The 16,544-nt window shown below is 39.6% G+C and overlaps 1 protein-coding gene across 2 annotated transcripts; it reads right to left on the bottom strand.

Annotated features, from left to right (window-relative positions):
• Positions 1 to 1,748: 1,748 nt before the first annotated feature.
• On the bottom strand, positions 1,749 to 16,342 carry CNIH4 (cornichon family member 4). Of its 2 annotated transcripts, XM_069545442.1 has the most exons (5): positions 16,125 to 16,342; positions 12,687 to 12,755; positions 7,680 to 7,792; positions 5,263 to 5,403; positions 1,749 to 1,942 (listed from the first exon to the last, which is right to left on the bottom strand). In XM_069545442.1, exons 1-5 carry the CDS (start codon positions 16,191 to 16,193, stop codon positions 1,915 to 1,917), a joined length of 420 nt encoding a protein of 139 aa, XP_069401543.1. In that variant the 5' UTR covers positions 16,194 to 16,342; the 3' UTR covers positions 1,749 to 1,914. The 2 variants fall into 2 exon arrangements, with proteins under 2 accessions (XP_069401543.1, XP_069401544.1); XM_069545443.1 differs by lacking the exons at positions 12,687 to 12,755; positions 16,125 to 16,342 and adding an exon at positions 9,170 to 9,218.
• Positions 16,343 to 16,544: the final 202 nt, after the last annotated feature.

Raw genomic sequence — 16,544 nt, 5'->3', positions numbered from 1 at the left:
CTGTCTTATAAACAAGGCAACTTTCTGATCTGCTCAGCCTCTGCTCTGTGCCCAATGACATGCAAACTGACAGCCAGATGCTCTCAACTACATGGAGTTTCTATTTTGGTTACTGGGAATACTTGATATATTCAATACCTCGTAATACACTATAATGGAATAAAATAAAAATTGAATCACTATGCTATAAATATGAAACACAACATTGTGAATATTGGCATTTTTTAAAAAAGAATATTTGAATGAGAAGGTAAAAACATTTTGTTCAACAGTCCTTTGAAGTCCTTTGAGCTTCCTAAAGTAGCTTATTTATCTCTCAGTTCTAAGTTTTCCAACACCTTCACTGCTTTAAAACCTTGAGCAGAAGAACATTTAGAGGCACTGGAAGTTAGGGATACAGCCAGAGTAAGTGACAGCTTTTTTTAAACAGAGGAAGGTGCCTAAGATAGAAAAGGTAAGAGAGATGCAAACAAACTAACTTCTATGTTACAGCTCCTTGGCTCTTTCCCTGGAAAAAATACAAGATAACCCCAAGGAGCAAATTCTGAGACTTGCAAAACGAAAGAACCAAGTTTACTTTGCTACCATTTCACCCTTCCTTTCACGTGTGGCCAGGGCATACCACCATCCGCAAAATGTGGGACTGTCCATAAAGGGAGTTTTGCTTAGTGGCTCTCTGGCTTCTGCCAAGCCAAGGCCTAGTCCAAGGCTGAAAAGACATGCAACATTTGATGTTTGGTGACCACACAACTTATCTGGCTAGCCAATTCTGCCTCCACAGACTAAAGAATCTCTCTGGACTCTGTCATAAACCACAGCTGTTTCACCTAAATACCAGCGCCTAGAGACATTAAAACACAAAGGAGAACCAAGAATAAAATGCTAGGTTCCCTTCACCTGGCCAACAGAACCTACGAAGCTACTTCTCTCAACAACTGCAAGAGCTGACAAATACTCCAAGGCACCGAGTTTGCTTAGATATTGCTATGTCCATGACATGGACAAAGTGGCCAGTGCAGCAGGACAGAAGTATCAGTCAGGCACCACGCAGACTGGCAGCAGATCAATTTCACTGACACTGAATGACCAGCTACTCCTGCATCTAACCTGATGAGCATCTTCCACCAAATCACCTCTCCAAAACCACTGAAAGACAAATCAGAGAGATCAAATATAATTAGATCAATGAGAATACAAAACCAGGATCCAGCAAGAGCCAGTGAGAGTGTATGAGTTTGAGGGTGATTGTGGAGGCAGTGGCTTTTAAATGAAAGCTCTTGATAAAATTTGTTTTGGCTTATTTTCCTTTCTATAGGCAGGAATTACATTATACCTGTAATGGCTTATAAGGCTTCACAAATTCAGCAAAGAAATATATATTTTTTTGAAATGTCATTTTTATGTTAACATTCTTATGAAAAGATATTTGGCTTACAGTCCCATAAATCTGTAAACCATGTGAAATACAAGAAGCTGCCACAATATAGGCAAAAGGGTAGTTTAGTTTCTTTCTTCCTTTGCCCAGACTAACAGTATGGTTTTGTACTCTTGACCTGAAGAGCCACCTTGCTTATCTATTACACTTTCCATTTACAGCATGTTCTTGACTCTTTGGCATGCAAGGCTGGAATGAGTCCTCTTCCTACATACAAATAACTGTCTTCTATATACAGATGATGAAACACACCTTCACATGTTGGGGGTTCAGGCTAAAGTTGAGAACCAGAAAGCTACAAAAACTCAATTCATGTTTTTTAAATACTTTATATGGTAAAAATACAGCAAAAATATTTTTTGTTCAAAGAGGAAAAAATATACTGCTATGGTCACGGTTCTAAGGATGATTTAAGTAGTCTCTGGCTCCTCAACTGTGCACTGTAGTGTAGGCTGACTTCAACCACGGCTGCTCCAGCTTCAGTCATTTATCAAAGCTAAAATCATACTGTGGAGAGAAGAAATTCACGTTACTAATGTTTCCTTAGGAATGTTCCTACAGAGTCTGTTCTGTACAGACCTGCATCCCTAAGGCTCACCAGGTGACACTCATTTGGGCATAAAGCAATACCTAAAGGGAAGAAGATCTATACTGGGGCACCAAGGGGCTCTTATGTTTCAAGAAAGAAGGAAGGAAGCAAAGAAAGAAACCTGGGGTAGAGGCGAGGGTGGGAAGTATAACCTAAAACCAACGTTGGACTATAGTTGAGGAAGAACAGGCTATATCCAGGGAAGAAACTTTAATTCTCTATGGAGGTCTCTGCACATGTTGTTCCTACTCCTGGAACCCCTCCTCTCACACCCTACATTCCTCTCAGGCTGCATGACCCCTCGGCTTTGGCAGCTCCTCTGAGAAGCCAGCCTCTCAGCCACAGGCAGTGGCCAGGCCTCCCTCCAGAGCTCCTTGGCCCCTGCATGCCTCAGTTCCTGTCCACTTTCGTTTTCCAGGTAACACCCACATACTGCCATCAACAGGGTCCCAACTTTGACACAGGGATTCTGTGCTGCTCCTTTGTATCAAATACAGTGTCTGACATGTGGTGATCACTCAATAAATACACCATTAAAACCATCACATTTAACAAGAGTAAGGAGACTATCATTTTTAACAGGAATCAGCCTTGCTCTGAGATCAAATGACTAAAAAACACAGAAATACCCTTACATTACTACTGCTAAAAGTGATTAGTTGTCCAAATTTAACAAAACTAAGAGTAAGCACTGCATAGCACAAATTAATGGCAGTAACTAATTTTTTTTAATGTGTTGTTTAGAGTTTACTAGAGGTCAGCAAAAAACAAAGCACTTTATGTGCATTATCTCATTTAATCCGTATCATAATCCCATGAGGCAGACACTATTATCATCTCATTTTCAGATGAAGAAACTGAGGCACAGAGAGGGTAAGAAACTTGCCCCGGGTCATACCATGAGGAAGTAGTAGCTTCCACCAGATTAGTACCCAACAAACTCCAAAGGCATAGATTCCACCAATCTCTAAAGAAGTTGGGCATTTTTTCCCTTTAATTCTATTTAACAAACCCCAAGTGTCTACAAGGTGCCGTGGTGCAACACACCATGCAAGTAGTGGCAGGTGGTCTAGAAGGAGCAGCATAAACCCCTACATTAGAAAGTGGTGATTCAGAATCACAAACACTTTTTAAAGATGACAACCAAAAGCTAAGAAAAAGTGTTACAAGGACATCTTCTGAGATTACTCTTCCATCCTGAATCCCTGGGCTACAGGGAAATGCCAAGGAATAAGGTAATAGCACCATGGCTAAAAATGGTAAGCTAAGAAGGGAAGGGGAAAGGAAGGGGGAAGAAAGAAAAAGGATGCATTCAGTCAGGAATGCAGCTCCTCAGTCAAACCAGTTTTATAGGTTGCCTATCTTTTATTTGGGCTTCCCTGGTGGCTCAGAGGATAAAGCGTCTGCCTGCAATGCAGGAGACCCGGGTTCGATCCCTGGGTTGGGAAGATCCCCTGGAGAAGGAAATGGCAACCCACTCCAGTATTCTTGCCTGGAGAATTCCATGGACAGGGGAGCCTGGCGGGCTACAGTCCACAGGGTCGCAAAGAGTAGGACACAACTGAGCTACTTTACTTACTATCTTTTATTTCATTGTAAAGGACCCTTCCTTAAACCTGCCCTCAACTGCTTTCTGATTCTTCCAGTCCCTAGTCTTCAGTCCATCTTCCCATCTCTTTAAATTCAATAGCTAAGAACTAAGAAAGTCTTGTCAATTTTAAAATCCTAAGACTTTTCTACTAAGCAAGATACTGTTCCCTAATCCTATGTTTACACCCGGAAGTGTAACTACACTGGCTTTGCCCCTAGATGTCTCCAGAAGCACGTGTTATCAAGACTCAGGAGGCATCCACTCTAGTTTACTCTCCAAAAGCATAAAACCTGGAGGGGAGAGGAGGATGAAGAAAGGATAACCACCTTGCTTTTTGCCTCTGACAAAAACAAGGGAACATATATGATGGTAATGATACCTTCATATGGTTTGACTTTAAAAGTAATAAAAATGAGAATAGGTGTATCATTGTATTCTTAATATTAAACTTCTTTGCTTTTTATTCTTTATGCTAGGATCTTTGCATCTTTAATGCTAGGATTAAAAATTAAACACATTAGCAATAAGATAGAGTATGAGAACCAGAAACTAATACTACTGTGCTTTTTTGGTCCTATTTTTTAAAATATAGGAAAGCAAATAAATAGTAAAAAGGAAACCATCTAAACTCTAATTTCAACCTAATTTATGCTAGTGGGTGGAATCAGCACAGCAAAAGAATTTTAGGAAGTCTGCTTTTTCAGGTAGAGGCTAAAATGGCTCTGACTTCTAAGCTATTTCAGAAAAAAATAGCAATTTTTAGAAATTCTTATCTATGTACAATTTCTAATTATTAGGGCTGTTTTGAGTGACAGGAGTTTAATTCAGTACAAGTTTTTTCCTACTAGTCTTATGCCCATGTGAAAATTAAAATTTACCTCAGGAAAACATATGATATAATTACGCTTGGATACAAAAGTTAAGCCTTGACTTCTAGCCTTTTAAAGGCTTAATTAAATCATACACACACATGACAATTTTTTTCTATTCTTTGGTCTATCCTATGGGTCTATAATGAGTAAGGAAAGAAGTGGCACATTATCTCTAAAACTTCAGGTAATAAATTTAATTTTAAAGCAGGATAGCATAAGGCTTGCAGTGTCTGACAGCTAATCCTTCATATTAATCCTTACTTCCAATCTAACTGGAAGACTGATGCAATCTTACCAGAACAGACCACTTGCATCTTGGAGAGAAGGCCATCACACCTAACTAAATTCCCTAACACCAAGAAAGAGCAGCCCAGGATGGATAAAAGCTGTTGAGAACTGCCATCAGTGGTCTGACTCCCAGAAGACCCAAGAGGGGGAAAGTCTCTGGGAGGACATCTAGAAATGCTTAAAACAGGCAGTAAGACCTCATAACTGGACACTAGAGCAGGGGAAGAAGAGCAAAGACAATTTTAAGTGTGTGGACAGCCTCCACAGCTAAGGAGTAACTAATAACATGGAGTAAGTCTACTGCAGGTCAGACAGGATATGGATTCAATGACATGACATAAAAAAAAAATCTATGTAAGTCATAAAAAATTCACATAACTCCCAAAAGTTCTACAATGCCCAAATAAAATCTCACAGAATAGTAGTATCTCACCCATCAAAAGCAGGCATGGCATCCAGGGAAATGCCAAGAGGACTGTAAACTCACCTGTAAAGATACATGAAGAAACAGAGCAGGTGGAAACCAAGTTTGATCATGGCTTCTTTCATGTGTGACTTCAGCTGCCCTCGGTTGTGTATTTCTGTTGGATCAAATACTCCCATGTTACCACTCGGCACCATAATGTACCTGATAAATTAAAGGATGTACATACATTAGAAAGAAAATCAAACCATCAGCATAAACACGGAAAAATAAGTAACCAGTAATATTCAAACTTTAAAAAGGAATCAGTCATAGTTATATTCAGACCATATATTGACAGGGTATTATAATGATATCACCACAGGTCATGACTTAAGTTTTTCTCTGAAAGATACAATACTATTAATTTCTGGTATAATTTCTGCCCTCTGAAACAAATCCACTAATATTCTAGAGAAGGATATTTTATGTACTGCTGAGTCACTTCAGTCATGTCTGACTCTGTGTGACCCCTGAGACAGCAGCCCATCAGGCTCCCCCATCCCTGGGATTCTCCAGGCCAGAATACTGGAGTGGGTTGCCATTTCCTTCTCCAATGCACGAAAGTGAAAAATGAAAGTGAAGTCGCTCAGTCGTGTCCGACTCCTAGTGACCCCATTGATCGCAGACCACCAGGCTCCTCCGTCCATGGGATTTTCCAGGCAAGAGTACTGGAGTGGGGTGCCATTGCCTTCTCCCATTTTATGTACTAAGACCCTTTTACTCATTTTTTGTAGAAAACTACTGAATCAGTAATATTTATAGCCATCTTCCTTGAGACAAGTGAAAGGAGCCGCAAAGACCAAATCAACTTGATCAAGTTCTTAGAAACTTCTTCATCTACAAAGTTCTAAATTAATTAATGCAATTCCCTTCACCTTCACAATGTGTTTGTAAGAAGAGTAGTGTCAAACATTATTCCCATTTCACAGATGACACTGAAAAGAGAGAGTCTACATCCAGAATGCATCCTAAGCTGCTTCAGTCGTGACCGACTCTTTGTGACCCTATGGACTAGCCCATCAGGCTCCTCTATCCATGGGATTCTTCAGGTAAGAATGCTACAGTGGGTTGCCATTTCCTACTCCAGGGAATTTTTCTGACCCAGGGATAGAACCCACATTTCTTACATCTTCTGCACAGGCAGATTCTTTACCACTAGTGCTACCTGGGAAACCCAGAATACAACACTCATATGTGATGCTGCTGCTGATCAACAGATGTGTCTCAATCTGCATGGTAAATAAACAGTACTTACCTTGAAAGACCAATTTCAAGGAGACAGAAATGATTTAGAATAAATGCTACTGTGGTAAAATAAAACTCTTCTTCAATGAAGACTATAAATGGATAGTTCAGACACAAATGCAGTGCCTAACTTTACATGACTCTTAAAAATTTTATTTAGATTTAATTTAATTTACATCTAAATATTAAATTATACTGTTTTGACAGATAAGAACTGTACTTTTTATAGTGATGGAGGTATGACCACGCTGTGGGGAGGAGAATAGGGCTACAAAGTTGTTGCAGAAGATAAAGGGCATGGAAAGCACACACCTAGTCCCCAAACCAGACTGATTCAATTCAGTGTTCCCACAGACTCAGACTCAAATGTAAAGCATCTTGAAGACACTGCATTTAACATACTGTGACGTCTATGGGGCTCTGATAACATATAACATTTCATATTTATGGAATACCACTGTGTACACAGTATTACAAAAGATAATCTTCCTCAATGATTCCTTTTACAAGTACGAAAACGGGGTAATTTTGAGAGCATCGGTGAGTTTAAGCACCTGCGCTTCAGCACTCACACTGTACCGTCTGCACGACATGCACGTCCTAGCCCAGCACTGTTCATGACCTCTGCCTTCTCTCGCGTCCAAGCTTCTTCTAGTCCAGCCTTGGGTTTCTCACCATTAGGTTTCTCAGTTATGGCTTCTGAGAAATGCAATGGCTCTCTGAGGTCCACAAATCTTAAATTCTCCCTCAAATCCTAGTAGCCCACATGAATATCTGGATAACATTTTTACATTATCTAACATGCAAGATTTAAAATGAAATTTTCTTCAGAGCATTTCATGTACTATAATTAAAAACTGCAGATATAAATAATAAAGACCTTATATTATATTCTCAGGTTTTTGATTATTCATAAAGAAAAAAGGTAGATAAGGAAAAAACAACTCACTGTCTTTAGACAGTGCAACATTAAATATTTTTTTAACTTACACATGTAAATTTGTGTTTTTACTACAAGACTGAGCCATGCAAATTGCTACTTGCCCAATATACCAAAGTGAATAAAAATGTGTGCTGATTTAATGATGCATTCTGCTATCATTTATAACTAGCATATGTTTTACTGGAGAAAAAAAAGCTGTCAAATCTTAAATTTTTTTCTCTAAACAAAACAATAAACAGAAAGTACTCACCGATATATATTCCAGGTGGCAACAGGCAAGTTGAGAAGGAAGATGAACCAGTGCAATGAAATGAGCATTAGTACAGTGACGAGAGTATGGCCAACCAATTCTGGAACTACCCACTGCAAGGGAAGAACACAGTTATCACATCTCATGCTGTGTTCTTCCTAAATAATGTACATGTTACTTAAAGCTAAATCAAAGGAGTACAGAAATCTTCCAAGCTAGTATTTCAAGATTATTTTTAGACTCAGATGTCCCAGATTTGCATACTGCTATCACTGCTTAACCCCCTGCAAATATATCAGGACACAGCTGAAAAATAATGCACTTAAACTTTAATTACATTTTATCCTAAGCACAGGTTCAGATTCACTCACTAAGCAGGTATGAATGACAACTAGAGAAAAAACAGAATATTATTTACTCTCTATTCCAATATCTGTGCTAAAATCTCTTACTCTAATTTGGGATGGTTTATATCCGCATTCATGCTGCCTTCAAGTCAGAATATCTATCCATACATTTCCAAGCTCCAGAACCCTGGGGAAAATAATCTCACATTTACGAAAAAAAAAAAAAAAAGGTACTTTAACAGCTTACAATATCAGCTCAAAGTTGAACCAATATGATAAAGGACCAGGATAAAAGAATCCCAGACTACTGCTTTTATAGCGCCCAATGCCCTTATCTATGCTCTTCATTGTGTAATATTCTAGTTTTCATGCATCGAGAGCTACTGTGGCAGGCTCTCAATTCACCAACAGTCTTCCTCTCCTATGAGCAGAGTATGGTTTTTTGGTTGTTTTTTTTAAGACTTCTTTTAATGGAAGTTAACGCCTAGTATTTATGGAGCCAGAAACTGGCACTCCCAACTTGCAGAAAGGAGGAAAATAAAACTCAAGACAGATTAAGTAACTTGCCCAAGGTCACACGACTACATAGTGTCCGGGCAATCAATATAACAGGAGCTCAGACTCACTGGCCCCAGGTCTCCTGCATTTAGATTTTAGATACATTTGGGGGTGGGGGTTGGGGGCCCACTGCTGGGAGGCTTGTGGAATCTTAGTTGTGCAACCAGGGATTAAACTCTCACCTTCGCAGTGAAAAGTGCAGAGTCCTAACCACCGGACCACCAGGAAATTTATTCCCTCAGTTTTTCTTGGCTACTTTTTTTTTTTTAATAAACAAAGAAGGGATTTTCTGGCCCTTAAACCTAATTTGCAATCAACAAGGACATTGTTAATATGTAAATTATTTTTAAAGGGTAACCAATTTAACATAATGCTATAATGGCAACCAACTCCAGCGTTCTTGCCTGGAGAGTTCCATGGACAGAAGAGCCGGGAGAACTACAGTCCATGGGTCTCAAAGAGTGGAGCACAACTGAGCTACTAACACATACACACAGTATGTGTAACCTGCAGAGTCAAATAAACCTGGAGTAAACCCATGCTCTATCCTATTTACTAGCTGTGCAATTTTAGGGAGTTACCTACCCTCTCTAAATCATGATTTCCTCATCTGTAAAATGGAGATAATAATACTTACACCTCAAGAGGTTGTTATTGAGAATTAGAGCAAATAACATACATAAGCCACATGCAAAGGAAACACTCAATAAATGTTAGCTGATGTTACTACTACTACTCCCCTCCATGTTATCAGACCCAGGCAGCAGTAGCTTCCAAACTGAACTTCTTACTATGGGCTGCACTTTGTTTCACATAAACACAAACCTAAAACAAAAGTTTCAGGAAGTGACACGTGACCTTATTATACTTGTATATTGGTTTACTGACTTTCAACCAAGGCCTCTGTTCTCTTCCCTCATTAACAATGTGTTCTCTACCTCACTTGTTCTCATATTGCTAGCTCAAGACTTGTTATCACCCAGGCAAGAGTTTGGAGGATCCTTCTCTGGAGTGCCTTAATGGCACAAGAGAAAACACCTACAAAAACTGCCATTTCAGGTACCTCCAAAAAAGGCAGAAACCAATCACCCTCAGTGAAGTCCACCTATCAGTCAATAGCCTGGACCACCCAAAGAGCTTCCAATGAGTATTTCAGTGTTTTACCATAAAGTATGACCAGACAGCCACATATCAGAAGTTGAGGAAAGCCCTCAGTATGAAATAAGGGGGAAAGAGAAAGGAACTTGGAAAAAACAGATATAATGTAGGCAGTAGAAGGGAATTTCAAAAACTACTATAATCAATATCCCAAGATAAAGAGGCAAGTATGAACCAAGGGAACAAAAAGCTCTTAGAAATTAAAAGTTCAACATAAACTATATACAAACTAGAAAATTCAGAAGATAAAACAGCAAATTTTACAAGAAAGTAGAAAAAAAAAAAAAACTAAAGGGACAAGAATAAGAAAAAAGAATTGGCAGCTCAACCCAGCAGATAAACATCAAGCAAATCCAAGTTGCTGAAAGAGAAGAGAGAAAATAGAGGGGGAAGACATCATCAGAGAAAGAAGAAAGTTTACCAGACTGAAGGAACCTCTCAGAAGCCTGCAAAATTCCAAAACCCCAAGGATTACCATAAATAAATAACACCAAGGATAGAGAAAAGATTCCAAAGCTTCTGGAAAGGGTGGAGGTGGGGGTGGGGGGAAAGGGGAGAGAGAGATCCCATCCAAAGGACAAGAAATCAAAATGTACCAGATTTCCCAACTTCATCAACACTGGAAGTTAAAAGACATTGATCAAGCAAACTCGGAAAAAAATAAGAAGTCTTTTCTAACCTAGAATTCTATACTCAGAGAAACTGTCAATCAAAGGAAAGGATTAGACATTTTCAAACATGCAAGGTCTCGAAAAACTTAATTCCCATGTCCCGAATCTCAAGAAGCTACTTCAGCAAAATGAGGTAGTAAGCCAAGAGAAAAGAAGACATGATTTCCAAGAATCAGGAGATCCAACCAGGAGTCCCAAGATGGAAGCTGTGAAAAGGTCTAAGAGCAACCGCTCCAGACTATAGCAAGAGGATGGAGGTCTTGAGGAGAAATATCACCTGGAAAAAAACAACTGATAGATTATTTTATGTTTGAGCCATGTAGGAAATAGTACTGAAAGACTTTAAAGATGTTATCTGAAAAGAAAAGCTATCCAAAAAAAAAAAAAAAATTAGAAAAACATGATCACTGTCTGCCATAAGGCTCAGCAATAAAAAACATTATAATAGTACATCATGATGTAAACATTAAATATGAACTTACCTGCAAACAAAAACAGAAAAACAGGAGTGACGTTCAGAAGTTGGTATCTAAGAACAAAATCTACCATACTGACTCAGAAGTCGATAGATAGATAATGTGTAAAACTGATAAATCAAAAAGTAGTGGGAGTTCCCTGGCAGCCTAGTGGTTAGGATTCTAGGCTTTCACTGCCTGGGTTCAATTCCTGGTAGGGGAACTGAGATCCTGCAACCCATGCAGTAGAGTAAAAAGAAAAAAGAAAGAAAGAAATAGCATTGTAAGCACATAGAGAAATATGGATGTAAGTATCAGAAAAAAATTAACAGTTCAAGGGTTGAAATCAGTGGCCCCTCAGAAGCAAGACAGATATGATTTTAAAGGGTCAGGAAGGGTCTGCTGTTTTCACTGTGAGCTTTCTAATACTCTAACTTTAGTTGTGTGCAAGTATAACTTTCACAAAAACAAACATTAAAAAAAAAAACTACTTAACTTCAAATTGAAGGAGTTACTTTCTCAATAGAAGAACCCAGGTAATCTTTTCTTTGTATTTAAATTTTTATTTTTGTAAAAGAAAGCCCACAAAATATCCACCAAAAATACTGAGTAAGCAAGAAATATGAAACACACATACACATATACATATATGAGATGGATTTATCTCTCAGTAAAAAATTATTGTTCTAAAGATGAGAAGGCCTATTCAACCATACTTCAATTTTTTAAAAAGGGGGAAGACCCTGCCTGGCACACTGGAGGACTTTAACTTTTTTTAATTAATTAATTTAAATTTAAATTCTAAAAGAATTAAAAATAAAGATGAGGAGGCCTGAAACTAATGAATGTTATATTTCAATTATATCTTGAGGAAAAACAAGAACTCTGAACGCATACCAGATAAACAAAATCTTTTTTTTCTTTAAAATATTTTATTTAAATCTATCATTGTATTAAAACATGTTCTGGAAAATTGGAAGGAAAAAAGGAAGGGGAGGAGAGGAGAGGAGGAATATAGTTTGCCAGAAATTGTAACTTTTCAAGTACAACTCTATTTCCCTCCTGGGTCAGAGGAACCAAGTAGACTGAAGATGTGAAAAGACCTATGAGAATTTTAGGTCAAGCCAAAACGTGTTTCTCAGTATTATATTTTTTTTTTCAGCATTGTATTTTTATATATACAATAAAAATATTTTATTGTATATATAAACATGTTATGAAGTTGTTCTTTGGCCTCACTGCACAGCACAGAGTCTTAACCACTGGACCGCCAGGGAAGTTCCCTTTACATGAACTTTTATATCCAAAAAACTTTTGCCTACTCATCTCATAAAATGAATCAGGACCAACTGGTTTCCTCATACTTAGAGAAGCTGGAAAATTCAAAGTTTTATTGCCAATATAAAATTTTGATTATATACTAAAGATAAAACGGTCTGAAAACAAATTAACTAATTCAATTTCTCATCAAGCCACAAAAGAAGGTCATCTTTCATTTAACAAAAGACAGACTGAGCTCTTTCCCCTGAGCAGGAAGGAGGGGGTTTGCACACAGAAGACAAAAACAATTACCTGATAATGAACCTTTACTAGTCTGAGTAATGGACAAAGGGGACAAGGAAAAAGAGTGAAGAAACAAAATTTCAAGTTAAGTCTTCTGGTATGCTTTCATGATTTAAAAATATTCCAAAGCACAGGAGCTCCACCAACATCTCAGTGTATACCAAATACACATATGCTGACTATGTATAATAATCTCTAGTACAGAAAATGGAGAACTGTCTTCAAGGCCGAAAAACGAGGAAAGAAACGTCTTACCTTGTTTAATTTTGAACAACATGATCTAGCATTAATGTAATCACATTCTAAATCAGACAATGTAATTATCTGATGATCAAGATAAGGAATTATTAGATTTCTTTTATAATAACTATTTAAGTTTCAGAAAGCAACCCCTGTTGCAAGGCAGATTTAGATTTGACTTGAAAAGATTTAAGTTCTTTCCTTAAAGCTCATTTATTAGACACCTAAATTTTCTCATTTATGTTCTTTCAACAAGTTATTTTCACAATATAATCCTCTTATTTTGTGCAATTCTAATGTGACCCATATCAGAACATTCCACCAGGATTCCTCAAGTGTTGAACAGTGGCTACAAGAAATGGAAAATATGACCCATATAAACAGTTTAATGTTATAAACCTTAATTCCCAATAGTAGAAAAAGTGTTTATTTATGATATATCCATAAAATATCTGAAAACTAAGATATAAAAAAACAGGACACAAAACTATAAACTCAGCATGGTCGTAAGTTAGCAGTGTTTATGCTTTGAAAGTTGGAATACAGATAGTTTGTTTTCCCAATACTTTTCCCTATTACCAAACTTTCCACAGTAAACATATTTTACACTGGACTTACCGAAAAAATGGGTCTTAACACAAAATATGAACACACAAATAAAAATCTGAGGGACAGACAGACAAAAAAGGAAAAGTCTCCCACTGAATGTGTGTATTTAAAATGCTCCCACAGCCTCCGCACAATAGTTGGGAGAAAAATGAGAAAGACATGGCAAAATGTTCAAAATCACTGAAATAATAGAAACATGGGATCTATTACACTACTCTACTTTTATGTTTGAAAGTGTCCAATAAAATAGGTAAAAAGAAATGCTCTCAAGTAAATTCTATACATTTCCATATGGATAGTCCCCCCTATTACCTCAACACAGCTAAAATCAAAATCATCACTTTCTCCCCAAACTGTTCCACCTCCAATTTGTTTTACTTCTCTCAATGACATAAGCATTACTTGTCCAGGCTCAAAATATGGAAAGCTGTTTCTGGATTGTTTCATTATCTCAGATTCAACTGTTACCAGCTTCTGTCAATCATTTCTTTCTTATGCCACTCACATTAATCCCTTTCACCTGCCCACAATTAGCACCCCACTCCAGATCCAAATGAACCCATTCTCCAGTGGTTTCTTACCTTCCAGTCTTTCCTGTTTCCAACCTACTCTGCAGACTTATCTTCATGACACACCACTTTGTTTATGTCAAAAATTGTCAATGGCTCACTATTGCCTAGAGGATAAAAGTGAAGGCCCTTCTCCTTAAACCCTCCAAAACTGAATCTAATCTAGCCTTTCCAAACCTGACCTTCGGCTGCCACCAAAAATCAACTTTTTGCTGCAGATGGCCTATTTCTCCATCACCCAGAAATGTCATGAACACATCTGTCTCTGCACTTTTACTCTCGACTGTCTAATTCTGAATATCCACCCCTTGCCTTCTCTGCATGTTTTCTTCTAGGTTCAAAGTCCAGGAAAACTCTTATTCCTGCAAAATGTATACTCTGGTGATTTTCTACCTCTCGGCTCTAGTATTAAGCTTGTACAACTATTCAAAAATATAATATGCTGAATTTCATCAAAACACATCCTGAATGTACCTTAATGTTTAAGTCTAAAACTCCACCTAATATGTTTCTATATACATAAATTTGTGTAAGCCAAGGCTTTTTTTTTTTTTTTTGGTTATGCTGCCTGGCTTGCAGAATCAGGGATGGAACCCAAAGTGAGAGCACTAAGTTCTAACCACTGAACTGCCAGGGAATTCCCTAGACAAGGTTATTTTATAAAGTATCAAGACTAGTTTTCCAAACTGCAATAAAAGAAATCCAAGTTTCATTCCTCTGAACTTAAGCTCCAGTTTCTTATGCCACGGGAGAGGTAGATCACCAAAAACTTCCTAAGGGATGCTGCACTTTCAAGTTCCCCAAGCCTAATAAAAGTCAGGGTTCTCCTCATCAGAAATCATCAGTGAAAGCAAACACTGCTGTTCAGTGAGGGGTGAGGTGTGAAGGCAGAGCAACATTTACTAAGCATTGGCTATGGGGCACGCATTGTGCTGCTACATGCTGAGCACACCTCTACAGTGCACACAACTATCTATCTAGAAAGTAAACATTTCCCATTTAAAAAACAACAACTGAGGCTTAGAGAGGTGAAACAATGTGCATAGCAAATAACTAGCTAAGCAAGGAGTCTTGATTCCAGGATTTGCCTTATCCCACTTCGACAGGTTGCCAGTCCATAATAAATTATAAAGCCACACTGAAAAATACTCTGTACAACCATCCTAATGCCAGAATGCTCTGGCAAACAAAACAGTTTAATTCTGCCAGAAAGAGATGCATATAATCTCCAAGGGGAAAAAATAAAATGGAGAGTTGCTCATGCTTTTCCTTAGTTTACATTTAATTACTTAAAATTTGATTGTGCATTACATCACTGGGTGACAACTAAGACTAGAAGCTTCCTCAAGAGCAAAGTGGTAGCCCCACACGCCTTCTGGAGTTCAACGACCATTAATGCCTGGAAAATATAGTTTGAATACTGTAGCGCGAACGGCTATACAAAATACGGAAGTTTTAAACATGCATCGACAGAGAAAACTAAAAGTTGAGAAATGACGGAGAATTAAATTACGTGTACAGATACTAAAATTTACAGATATGTAACCAACAGGGGCAACGAAATAATCAGCTGTAGCTGGTTTTTTAAAACAAACCGTTCCCAGCACTCCCTACAAAAGCGCATCGTGAAAGAAAACACTTCACTCGCTTTTGAAATGAGTCAACTTGGGGATGTGAAAGACTCCCTACAAGTTCCAACACCCGCGAGAACAAAGGGGCAGGCAGCGGGGGAGTTGCCCAAAGAATGACAAGAGGCGCCAAATCGTCTCCGCCTGGCTCAGCGCGGGACCGTCCACGAGAGACCGCCCCCGGGACGTGGGCCCTCGCTCTCCGGACCCCGAGCATCAGGCGAAAGGCCCGGGCCCAGGGCAGCTGCAAGACAAACCGTGATCCTTCTCTCTCGGGGGCTAAAAAAGAAGTAAACCTCGACCCTCTCCCCCGAGGGCCACAAGGAAAAGCCAAGTGCCAGTGCTGGCGCATGGCAGAGCGGGTCCGGGCGTCGCGGGAGGCAGAAGCAGTGGGCAGGCCGGGCCCGGGCGCTTCGAGAGTAAGGCTGGCTCGGACCCCCAGGTGAGGGGCGGAGTTGGGCCACCGGGGCCCTCCTCCAGCCCGGGCTCGCCTCCAGCCGTGCCAGCACCCAGGGTACCCGCGCCCGACGCTGGCCACCTCCCTCGTTCCCTCGACCCTGCCCTGGCCCCCACACGGGCCCAGCCCCGGCCCGGTCCCTCGGACAGAGGGCCCCAGGCCGGCCTCCGCCCGTCTCAGGCAAGGATACGAAGTACACAGAAAGGAAGATGAGCGCGCAACAGTCGAGGAGAGAGAAGATGAACACCACCGCCTCCATCCTCCTTCGCCGCCGCCGCCGCCGCCGCCGCCGCAGCCACCGCTGCAGCGCCGCTTCTTCCGTCAAACCGGTTCAAGTGACCCGACCAGCCCCGCCCCGCCCCGCCTCCTGATAGTCTTTGCCCTGGTTTGTCGGGGCGTGTAGTCCGCGCCTACAGGACTCGGCATGCCGGGAGTTGTAGTCCATTTAAAAAAACTTTACCTCCCTAAATCTGATGCATGCTGGGAAATGTGGTTCAGTAGTACGAATACCTGTCAAAGCGGTGGACCTGGTCTCTGTCCTAAATCTGATTATTTCCAGAGATGTGACAAGCAATTAGTCAACAAGTGTTTACTGATCGCTTGTAATCTG

The sequence above is a fragment of the Ovis canadensis genome, chromosome 12, assembly GCF_042477335.2.
Source record: "Ovis canadensis isolate MfBH-ARS-UI-01 breed Bighorn chromosome 12, ARS-UI_OviCan_v2, whole genome shotgun sequence".
Taxonomy (NCBI): Eukaryota; Metazoa; Chordata; class Mammalia; order Artiodactyla; family Bovidae; genus Ovis; species Ovis canadensis.
Note: the sequence above shows the minus strand (reverse complement) of the source record. Positions and strands in the feature narration are given on the sequence as shown.